The sequence below is a fragment of the Bos grunniens genome, chromosome 18, assembly GCF_055505025.1.
Source record: "Bos grunniens cultivar Pamir isolate PY7600 chromosome 18, Bosgru_T2T1.0, whole genome shotgun sequence".
Lineage (NCBI taxonomy): Eukaryota > Metazoa > Chordata > Mammalia > Artiodactyla > Bovidae > Bos > Bos grunniens.
In genome coordinates, this window is record NC_141182.1 from 58,220,829 (window position 1) to 58,231,845 (window position 11,017).

General features: G+C 55.5%; 1 protein-coding gene across 9 annotated transcripts; it reads left to right on the forward strand.

Annotated features, from left to right (window-relative positions):
• Positions 1-664: 664 nt before the first annotated feature.
• On the forward strand, positions 665-10,545 carry SPACA6 (sperm acrosome associated 6). Of its 9 annotated transcripts, XM_086354040.1 has the most exons (10): positions 665-1,026; positions 1,250-1,327; positions 7,498-7,566; positions 8,541-8,564; positions 8,941-9,018; positions 9,146-9,252; positions 9,332-9,334; positions 9,708-9,864; positions 9,960-10,170; positions 10,439-10,537. In XM_086354040.1, the coding sequence occupies exons 1-10, from the start codon at positions 813-815 to the stop codon at positions 10,470-10,472; spliced, it is 975 nt and encodes a 324-aa protein (XP_086210166.1). In that variant the 5' UTR covers positions 665-812; the 3' UTR covers positions 10,473-10,537. The 9 variants fall into 9 exon arrangements, 3 of the variants coding, with proteins under 3 accessions (XP_086210166.1, XP_086210164.1, XP_086210165.1); XR_015146358.1 differs by lacking the exons at positions 665-1,026; positions 1,250-1,327; positions 9,332-9,334 and having other exon boundaries at positions 6,259-7,566; positions 9,151-9,250; positions 10,439-10,543; XR_015146356.1 differs by lacking the exons at positions 665-1,026; positions 1,250-1,327; positions 9,332-9,334 and having other exon boundaries at positions 6,259-7,566; positions 8,941-9,250; positions 9,692-9,864; positions 10,525-10,545.
• Positions 10,546-11,017: the final 472 nt, after the last annotated feature.

Here is an 11,017-nt window from a genome sequence, read left to right on the forward strand (position 1 = left end):
TGTCCGTCCATCCGTCTGTCTGTCCACCTGCCGCGCCCCCCGGGCTGAGGTAGGAGGTTGTATAGTTGAGGAGGACACCCAAGGAGATCACTATACGGCCTCCTAGCTTTCCCCAGGCTGCGCCCTGCACGGGACGGCCCGGTGGGGACCCCTGGACCCTGGTCCCATGCCCCACCCGGCCAGGCTGGGGAGGGGGGTGCTGCTGCAGGGACCCTGGGAGAGAAGCGGGGCTGTCCCTCCTGTCCTTGTCCCTTTCCTTTCTCCCCTTTCCTTCAGAGAGTTTCTCTCCCATCCAGAAATCTCTGCTTGGCTTTCTCTGTCTCTCCATCTCCACTGGGTCTCTGTGCAGTGGCCTCTGAAACTGTCTCCATTAGTCTCTTATGGTGCTTTCTGGATCTCTGGCCTCCCGGTGTCTCCCTGTGGCCCAGTTTCTGTCTTTTGGGCCCTCACGGTGTCTCTGTGCCATGTTCATTTCCCCGGCACCACCCGCCCCCCACCCCAGGGCCTGGCAGGCCCCCACACACACACATCACACTGCCGGCCTCTGCGTCCCTGAGACCCTTTAACCTGTGAGGACGTCCAGGGTCACAGGTGAGGTTCTTGGGAGCCTGGCGTCCGGCCCAACCACCAGCCTGGGGCTTGCCGGCCCGATCCCCTGTCCCCTTCCTCCCTGAAAACCCCCACAGGGGGAGCCTGACATTGGATCGGTGACTGAGACCTGACCTCTGACCCCTGCATCTTGAGCCCCTCCCCCGCACCACAGTGACCTCACAAAAGTCACCAGCTTCTCCCCCAGGCCGCGACCCTCCGCCATGGCCTGGCTGGCCCCTTGGAGCGCCGTCCTGCCCTCCCTGGCGGCCTTCGCTGTCTTTGGGGCTTCGGCCTGGGCCTGTCTCCTCTGCTTCACGTCTTATGAGGAGCGTCTCCAGATTTGCCAGATCTTCGCCGGCCTGGACAGTCCCGACCTCGGAAAGTGTGAGGAGGCCTTCGCAGATGCCTTTAAGGGGCTGCTGGACACTGAGATCAGTGAGGAGACCATCCCCTGCTCCCCATCATCCTCCCTGGATGGGGTGCCGGGGGGTAGGCGGAGGGAGGGACCCAAGAGGCCTGGAGAGACTGAGAGGGACGAGATGCAGAGATGGGAGAATGGAGACGTGGGGAGCAGAGATCGGAGACAGAGGGATGACCACCTCGGGGACATGGTGCCAGGGGAAGCAGTTTTCCCCCAGCCCCTGCCTCCCACTGCCAGACTACGAGGAGAGGGGCCAGCTGCACGATGCCTTCACCCAGATGACCCACTCCCTCCAGGAGATGGCCACTGCCCAGGGTGAGTGGGGCGGGGTCCGTGGCTCTGGGATATGGATGTCTGAGCCTTTGTGGGGCGAGGGGCAAGGGAGAGAAAGCCCAGAACGTGACAGTGATCTTGATGGTAGGATGCCGAGGGAGCTGAGTGACCTTGTCAGGGAGCAGAGACGGGCAGGGCCTGGTGGGTTCAGGGCAGAAGGAACTTGAGAGTCTGAGGCCAGTGGGGCTCGGGGAGGTGAAAGCCTGCCCTCCCTGTGTGGCTTGCCCTTTCCCTGGCTGTGAGATTCTGGATGCCTCACTGCCCCCGTCCCCAACTTTGGGCCTCAACTCACCCGTCTGAGAAAGAAGATAACCGCTTTGCCTTCCGGCAAGGCGTGGGAACTCAGTGAGACAGAGGGGACTCCAGCAATGGAGACAGACTTCAGGGAGGAGAGCTTCCGCTAGGATAAAATGTATTCCCTACAGTTAGCAACGTGATTCCATATCTTTGACCTGTGGAGGCTATTATGGGCCCCGAAAGACAGGTGGGAGCAGGGAGGGAGAGGATCACTGGGGAGACAGGCACACGTGACAACCTTGAGGGGGTGAGACACGCTCAACACATGCGTGTGACAGTGTGAAAGAACCACAAGGCTGGGGTGACCCTTGTGGCGAAGGGGCAGTGTGAACAGTGATCACACCAGGCCACAGTGGTCACAGGACACAGGACTCCCCCCAACCCCTGCCCCTACATGCTGGAGACTGGAACCATGGGTGGGGGAGCGTTCATGGCCGTGTCCATGGTCTGGGGGCTCCGCACTTATTTCTACATCTCAGTTCTATTACTTCTTTTGCTTCCTACTCTTGCCTCTGAGCTTTTTGACAAACATGAGCCCCAAACATAAGGAGCTTCCCATCCATCTGAGGGGCTCCCAGGGCAGAGGGGAGGTGCAGCATGAAGACTTCAGCTGCAGGTTCCCCCACCCACAAAGGGAGAGCTGAGGAACTCAGAGCTGAGGGTGGGGGTGGGGGTGGGGGGAGAATTCCCAGAGATGCCCTTCTCCCCTACGTCAGAAGGTTTCGAAAAGAGCAGAAACAAGTCCTTCTCTGGGTGCAGAAGACCCCCGAAGGCAGTGTGTGGGACCAGCTGGAGCAGGGGAGGGAGTGGAGGCTGGGAGGCCCAGGGTGGAGGCTGTGGTGAAGGAGGCCAGACCTGAGGCGGGGAATCTGTGAAGGTGAAGAAAAGACTGGGCCTGGGTCTGATGAGCTGTTCAGGGAGAGGGGAAGAGGAGGGTTAGGGACTGTGTGCCGGGTCTGGCTCCGTGTCTGAGTGGGCAGTGGTCATCTCTGGGAGGAAGAGCAGGAGAAGGGGTAGATGGCCAGCTGGGTGAGGCTGCAGTGACTGTGAGGGGCTTGGGGGACGTCCAGAGTTCAACTGGGAGTCAGGGAGATTTGAGACTGTCCCCAGGGAACAAGGCTGTGAGCCGAGGAAGGGCAGTGTCAGCTCAGGGTGTAGAAAGATCCTCGAGGGCCATATGGATGGACTGGAGTGAGAGTCTGGGTGCTGGGAGAAGCTGGGGCTTTACGTTCCACGGGTATTTACTGTGTCAGGAACACCACCAGGGACACGGCTGTGACCCAAACTGCAAGCCACCTGCCCTCAGGTTGCTTGCATTGATTATTAAACGTAATCAGTGAAATGCCATAGATGTCAGCTGGTGATCCATACTATGGAGGGAAACAAAAAGGGGAGAGAAAGGGGGGGTGGCCAGTGGGGTGATCGTTTTACTAAACAGGTTGATCAGGGGAGATGCAAATGAAACGGTCCAGTTATGCAAAGACTGGAATGAGGGGAACAGAGAGAGCTGTGCAGGTGACCTGGGGAGAGAGCTTCCAGGTGGTAGAAAGAGTCAGTGCAAAGGCCCTGGGGCCAGTGGAGCTGGAGTGGACCATGTAGGCCAGTGGTTCTCCAGCCCCACAGTGTATGTCAGAATCTCCTGGGACCTTATTAAAATGCAGGCTCCCGGGCCCCACCCTCTGTTTCTGAGCCTTAGGTCTGAGGTGGGGCCCAGAAATGGACATGTCTAACAAGTTCCCAGGTGCTGCTGCTGCTGTGCTGGGAACACACTTTGGGAACCGCTAGGGTGCGTCCTTGAGCCAACTTCAGCCAAAGGACCCCCTCTTTCCAGCTCATACCCAATGATCACTTCAGCTCTTGCTCTTGATGTGGGGAGGCCCTTTGGAGGATTTTACAGGAAAGAGGGGTTCTGACTAAGGCCATGTGGGTCAAGGGCAGAAGCAGAAGGTCCAGGGAGGAGACGGTCAGTGGTGACTTGAACCTGTTGTGATGGGTTGGTGGGGGCTGAGATGAACCTGCCCCTTGCATGGAAGATGCTGTGTCTGCAAAGAGTGATTTATGTTAATAATCCTCCTAAAAGATGTCCTTGTACTGGCCCCATGAGGTGTTTTATAGCTCCATTTTCCAGATGGGGAAGTTGGGGCTCCCGTGGATGGACCCAGGGGATGTCTGGACCAGACGTATGTAGGATGATGGGGATGGGAAGAATCAGGATGACTCCTGGGTCTCTCCCGAATGGAGGCCCAGAGAGATGGACAGGTGGACTCAGAGTGGCTCCCGGTGGTGGCCGCTGGCACTGTCAGTGTGGTGTTGAGGGCAGTGTGTCTACCGCAGATGGTGGCCACCCGTGGAGGCTCTGGAGTTTGGCCACATGGGTTCCAATCTAGCTGTGTGACCTTGGCCAATTTCCTAACCTCTCTGTGCCTGGGTTTCCGCATCTCAGATTAGGGGATGATAATGCCAGTAGTTGACTCTTCTATAACACAGACATTATCCCATTATGGTCATTTAATGGTACCTAGCAGGGGTCATGAAGAGTCGGACACGACTGAGCGACTTCACTTTCTCTTTTCACTTTCATGCATTGGAGAAGGAAATGGCAACCCACTCCATGTTCTTGCCTGGAGAATCCCAGGGACGGGGGAGCCTGGTGAGCTGCCGTCTATGGGGTTGCACAGAGTCGGACACGACTGAAGCGACTTAGCAGCAGCAGCAGCAGCAGCACATAGTTTGGGAGGAGGAGGCTTTTATATTGCATGACGTGAAATCTTCACCACCAATGCTGTGAAGTAGACACTGATATTGCCCCCATTTTATGGATGAGGAAACCAAGGATCAGGAAGGTTAAATACCCGGCCAAGGTCACATAGGGAGGAGTGCATGTGATGGGTAGCATGGAAGTGAGACAGGTGTGCACATAGTTGGGAGAGACAGAACTCAAACTCAGGTGATCAGCAGGTCGAGGCTCCCAGTGAAGCACCTCTTTGGGGGGACTATAACTCGTGCCCCTTTGTGGTTAACACAAGCCTGCCTCTTGCCCCTTTGGACATTTCGCTCCATCCCTATTTACTCCCATGCTTCTCCCCTGCCCCCTGGCTGACTTGGTATATCCCACACACCGTCCCCCCAAGAGTCATTTGGTTTGGCCCATAGACATTCCTTGGCTGCCTTCTCCAACATCATCCCAGCCTCTCATTTGAGCACGCCACTCGGACCACATCCTCCTGACCATACTGCCGTCACCAGACCACAGCTCCTGCCTGCCTTGTGGCTAAGGAGAGACTGCTAAGTCCTTGACCCCTCATTTTGCACCTGCTTCCTGGCTTCAGAGCCCTCTTCTCTCCAGCTTCTACCATCACTTCTATGATCATTACTTCAGCCAGATTCTTATCAGAATCCTCAATTCCCTCCCTTTATGTATGGTTTAACCTAAGGTTAAAACCTGCAATGTCTTAAGCAGGGTAGAAGTTTATTTTTTCCTTATAAAATAAGTCTTGAGGTAGGCACTTAAGACTAGTATGGCAGCTGCATTTTCCTGGGGACTCAGTACCCTTCCAGCTTTCTGCCTTACTATCCTAGGATATACTACTTATCCTCATGGTCCTGTATAACTGCTAGAGCAGCAGCCATCAAATCTAAGTTTCAGGCAACAGGATGAAAGAAGGGGAAAGGGGCCAATAAAATGGCACCATATCTCTTTTAAGGCTACTTTCTGTGACTCACACATCACTCTTAAACTTACAGCTCATCCATCAGAACTTGGACACATGACCACAGCTAGGTCACATGACCACAGCTAGCTACAATGGAGGCTGGGAAATGTAGTCTTTTAACGGGGGCAGGGTCGGGGTGCTTTCTCAGCTGAACGTGGTGATATGTTATTAAGGAGAAAATAGATATTTTGAGGCAACTGGCAATCCCTGTGTATTAGTTTGCTAGGGCTGCTGTAACAACAACAACAACAACAACAAAAAACAGAAACTGTGGGTGGCTTAACTAAAAGAAGTTTATTTGCTCACAGTTCTGGAGGCTAGAAGTCCAGGATCAAGGCGTCAGTGTCAGCAGGGTGGGTTGCTTCTGAGGCCTCTCTCCTTGACTTGCAGAATGACTGTCTTCCTTCCGTGTCCGTGTCCAAATTTCCTTCTCTTCCAAGGAAATCAGTCATGTTGGGTTAAGGCCCACCCAAAAAACCTCATTTTAATGTCATTACCTCCTTAAGATTCCATCTCCAAATACAGTTACATTCTGAAGGACTAGGCTTAGGACTTTACCGTATGAATTTGGAAGAGATGAAATTCAGCCCATAGCACCCCGCCACATGAGCACTGGTGGCTCAGTGGTAAAGAATCTGCCTGTGGTGCAGGAGATGCAGGTTCAATCCCTGGGTGGGGAAGATCCCCTGGACAAGGAAATGGCACCCCATTCCAGTATTCTTGCCTGGAGAATCCCATGGACAAAGGAACACGGCAGGCTACGGTGCATGGGATCACAGAATTGAAACCTGATTTAGCAACTAAATAACAACAACAAAATCCTGTCACATTTCTGACTTCCAAAGCCACCTCCACCTGTAAATCATTGCAGCCATCCACTTTGAGAAAGTCCCCCAGTTTTTTTTTTTTTTGAAGGCCATTACAGTGGTGAAAACTCAAACATCCATAAGAGCAGAGAACATAGAAAGAGTGAAAGAGGGGTAGAAATGAAGAGACTGGGAACTCTGGGAAAGTGGGTGTGTGCCCTGACTAAAGTGGGTGGCTGCTGCTAAGCTCCGGCCAACTGCTGCCTCATGGAAATACTGCCTCTGTTACAGCTCTTCCAGATTTCGTAAAGGGATGCCAAACATTTTATGTGACTTTTCCCAAACTTTACATGATGGCAACTGGGTCATTTTTAAAAAACATTTTCCAGGCCAAATATAACACATCCAGCGGATGAATTGTGGCCCCGGGCTTCCAGCTGTGGTGCTCATTCCAGTTGAATCCTGGAATTCATTCTACACATACTTATTCCTAAGACTCAGGGGCCCTTTCCTGGTTTCTGAGGACACAGCACTAAAGAAGGACTTGTTTGCTTACTTAAGAGACAGTCTTAAATGCTCACTATGCATATATGAATATATGTATTTGCAAACTGGTGAGAGCTATGAATGGAACAGATGGAGTACTGTTAGAGACAAAAATAGGGGACTGGATTAAATTAGATTTGTGGTCTGAGAAAACCTGTAAGGAGGTGACATGAGGGATGACAGGAAGGAAGAGTAGGAGTAGGGGGGGAGGTGTGCTGGAGACTGAAGACAGCATGTGCAAAGGCCCTGAGGTGGCAGAGAGCATGATGCTTTCCTTATTAGGGGAAATGAACTGCAGGAGACTTAAGAGTTGTGGCTTCCATACCTGGGTCGGGAAGATCTCCTGGAGGAGGACATGGCAACCCACTCCAGTATACTTGCCTGGAGAATCTCCATGGACAGAGGAACCTGGTGGGCTACAGTCCATGAGGTTGCAAAGAGTCGGACAAGACTCAAGCGACTTAGCACACAGAGAGGGAGACGAGACTAGGCCAGACTACACAGGGCCTCCTAGGCCATGGGAGAAATTTGACCTTTATCCTCCCTTTTCTCCTTAACAAGATAACACAGATGCGGAGGAGTTCTGTCAGAGTGATTAGTCTAGAGGCAGCAGAAGGAGATTTGGGGGTGTGCCCACCATCCAGATAGAGTAGGAGGCTGTGGCATATACCAGAGACCTGGGGATAGCAGGGGCTGGGGGAGGGGCACAGACATGATGACAGCCAGGCCTGTCGAGCTCCGGCAGCCTTGGGGAAGGCTCTTTACTACAAGGACTCCCTCCACCCTCCAGGGTCCTTTCGGGTTGCCTTTCTTCGTGCCGCGGAGAAAATGCAGAAGATTATATTGCAGCTTAAGGAAGGTAAAATAGACTGTCTACTTCCCCCAGGCCCAATTAGCAAACCCAACTCCGGAGACCCCCATCTGCTCCCATCAAGCCAACCCCTCGGCCGATCTCTGAGCCGAGCTTCCCTTGTGGGTCACTCTGGGCACAGCCTCTTACCCTGCTAGAACCACTCTGGGTCCGGCCCCGCCTCCGATGCAAGGTTACCTCTAGCTGGGACGGCTTTGTAGGACAGTCCTGTCCCAGACTAGCTCGGGCCTCTTCATGGATCTGTGTCTGACCCTGGGCACTCTGTGACAGGTTTCCTTTCCATCCGGGGCGTCTTAGTGGGCTACGTCCAGCCTGACCACACCTCTGATTGGGCCCCCTAATTAGGCTCTGTCCCCTCCGATGGAGAAGGCAATGGCACCCCACACCAGTACTCTTGCCTGGAAAATCCCATAGACGGAGGAGCCTGGTGGGCTGCAGTCCATGGGGTCGCTAAGAGTCGGATAGACTGAGCGACTTCACTTTCACTTTTCACTTTCATGCATTGGAGAAGGAAATGGCAACCCACTCCGTGTTCTTGCCTAGAGAATCCCAGGGAGGGGAGCCTGGTGGGCTGCTGTCTATGGGGTCGCACAGAGTCGGACACGACTTAAGTGACTTAGCAGCAGCCTCCGATGATCGCCCGGGATCTAGGCCCGTCCCGCTCGATGGAATACACCGGGGCTGGACCTGCCTCCTGGTTGCCAGCAGCAGGCATGTGCCTGACGTCTTAATGGAATGCTGCAGGGCTGGTAGGGTCCCCAGGTGAAGTACCGCAGGCCTGGCCCCGCCTACAGCGGGGAAGCTGCAGGCTTGGCCCCACCCCTTTGGTGGAGCGCGGCATACCTGGCTCTGGTCCCTTGGAGGAATGAATGCATCCGGCCCTGAAACGTTTCCTCTAGGGGAGTTTCAGGTGGGCACCTGCCGCGACTTACAGGGTGGTAACGCTTCTTCTCTCTCCGCAGTGCAGGTCTGCATTCCTCCCTGCGGTAAGCACGTCATTCAAAGCTCAGAATTGCGGGGGGAAAGGAGGTGGTAAGGGCCAAAACCTGGGACTCTTGGAAGAGCACGGGTGCCTCTGATCCGAAGGGGCCAATGCGAGCCCAGGAGAAGAGGAGTAAGAAAACCAGTTCACAAACCTCACGAAAGGCGGGTCCGGGAAAACAAAAACAAAACGAAGGCAAACCAATGGGGATCCTAGAGGCTGGAGAGTGGTGAGAGCCAGCCAATGAGCGCGGGAAAGGCGGGGTCCAGATTCTGTCCAGCAGGTAGAACCCGGGGAAGTTAAATAGACCACGTGGTTGCCGAAGGGACCCTGGCTAGGGGAGGCAGATGGACCCCAGACCCAGCGTTCCTACCCTCCAGGACTCCAGGAGGTCACTCGGCGTTTTCGCTGCCGCGGATGCTACTCCAAGGTCTGCGACCTCCCGCTTGACTGCCCAGGTGAGGGGCGTGGCCTTGAAGGGCGAGAAACCTGAAAAACTGGAAGAGAGGGCTGAGCGAGGAAGGGGCTGGGGTTGGGGGGTCGGACGTGGGCGGGCCGAGGTGGCGATGCGAGACCTGTCTTCAGTTCAGGACCTTACGGTGACTCGGGGTCGTCAGGCCATGTTCTCTTGCACTGTGAACTTCCAGCTGCCTAAGGAAGAGATCACCTATTCCTGGAAGTTCGCAGGAGGTGTGAGTCGGGGCGGGTCCAGCGTGAAGGGCTTTAGGAGATGGTTTATGCTTCTCTAGAGGATGGAGAGTCAGGAGGCAGGGAGTGGGATTCGAGGAGGCTCGGTCTAGACTCATGCTTCGTGCAAGGGGACGGTCCCGGCGTCTGGGGGTAAGGGTCAAAGCTCAAAATGCAGTGACAGAGCCCAGGGGTGAATTATCCGTAGGGGTTTCAGGCGGGAGAGCAAACACTAGGCCCAAGAGGCGGAGTCAAGGCTTAGGGGGCGGGGCCATGCGTGAACCCTCGGCGAATAAGAGGGTGAAGCCGGGGCTCCGGGAGGGCGGGGGTGGGTGGCCTGGCTCAGGGGCGGGGCTTCACGTAGCGGTTTGGCGAGTCAGGGCGGAGAGACTCCCTTCTGCGCTCGGGGCGGGGCCGGTGGCCCTCAGCCTCTATCCGCTTCAGCCCGAGCGTCCCGCAGCTCCGGACTCAAGATCCAACCTACTTCCGAGATATTCCGCGGGCCCAAGGTTACCTGGCGCGGATCCGGCCGGTGCAGCCCACGCACCGCGGGACCTTCTCTTGCGTGATCACGCACGACCAGCGCCCCCTGGCGCGGCTCTACTTCTTTCTTAACGGTGCGGGCCGGGCGGGGCCGCGCGGCGGGACGGGGGGGCGGGGCTGCGCGGCGGGGGGTGGGGCTGGCGCCCGGCTGACGTGCGCGTCCCCGCAGTGACGGGCCCGCCGCCGCGCGGGGAGACTGAGCTCCAGGTCTCTTTTCGGGAAGTCTTACGCTGGGTGCCGCAGGAGGCGGAGATGATCGAACCCTGGAGGCCCAGCCTGGGCGAGCTGCTGGCCAGGCCCGAGGCTCTGACGCCGGGCAATCAGTGCCTGCTCGCGGCCCTTGTGGCCTTAGCATCAGCCAGTGTGACCGTGCTGGTGTGGTAAGTCCCCGGGACCCCAGAGTCCCAGCCTCCGGCTCTCTCCTTACTGAGACTGGGGCGTTTGGGTTTCTCAGCCCCTCCTCCCTCAGATCCGGAACTCCGAGTCGCCAGTCCCCTCCTACTCAGGAGTCATAACCCCCAGCCCCTGGTTTCTCAGATCCAAGAGTCCAAGCCCTATCACCCGCCTTTGGAACCTAGGCTCCAGGACCCAAATTTCTGGTCCCCAGCCTCTTCCCCCGCCACACACTAAATCTCCTTGTTTCCCTAGGATGTTTTTCCGATGGTACTGCAGCGGCAACTAACAAAGGTTTCTTTTTTTTTTTTCCTTATCCTATTTTCATCCTTAAAATAAAGAATCTATTTTGGCTCTCTAGATTCTTTCATCGTTGCAAGTGATTCTTTCATCGTTGCATATGCCCAGGTGCACATGCCCCCGTAATGATGGTGAGAGGCACAGCTGTGGCAGTGCAGGGCCCTGTGCTGAGGGCTTTAGGTGCACGCCCAGGCCCCTCCCCAGATTTCTGGCAGTGTCCTGGACATTTACGCCTGCATCAGTCACCTTCAAATAAGGACCTTCGTGTCGCCACAAAAGCCTGTTCGTCCCCCAAAACTTTCTTGCTGTCATCAAGTGCATCACCATCCACCCATCCGCTCGACTGGAAACCTAAGTTGTGTTTAGTTTCTCCTCCATGTCTCATCTATTTCCAAGTCTCAGCCTTTTCAATTCCTATATATCTCATGGAGTTGCTCCCTCTCTGTGGTGTACCACCATCTCTTGCCTGGATCTCTGGATCAGTATCCACACTGGTCTCCCTGGTTGAGAGTGGGCTCAGCCTTGTCCCAGTGC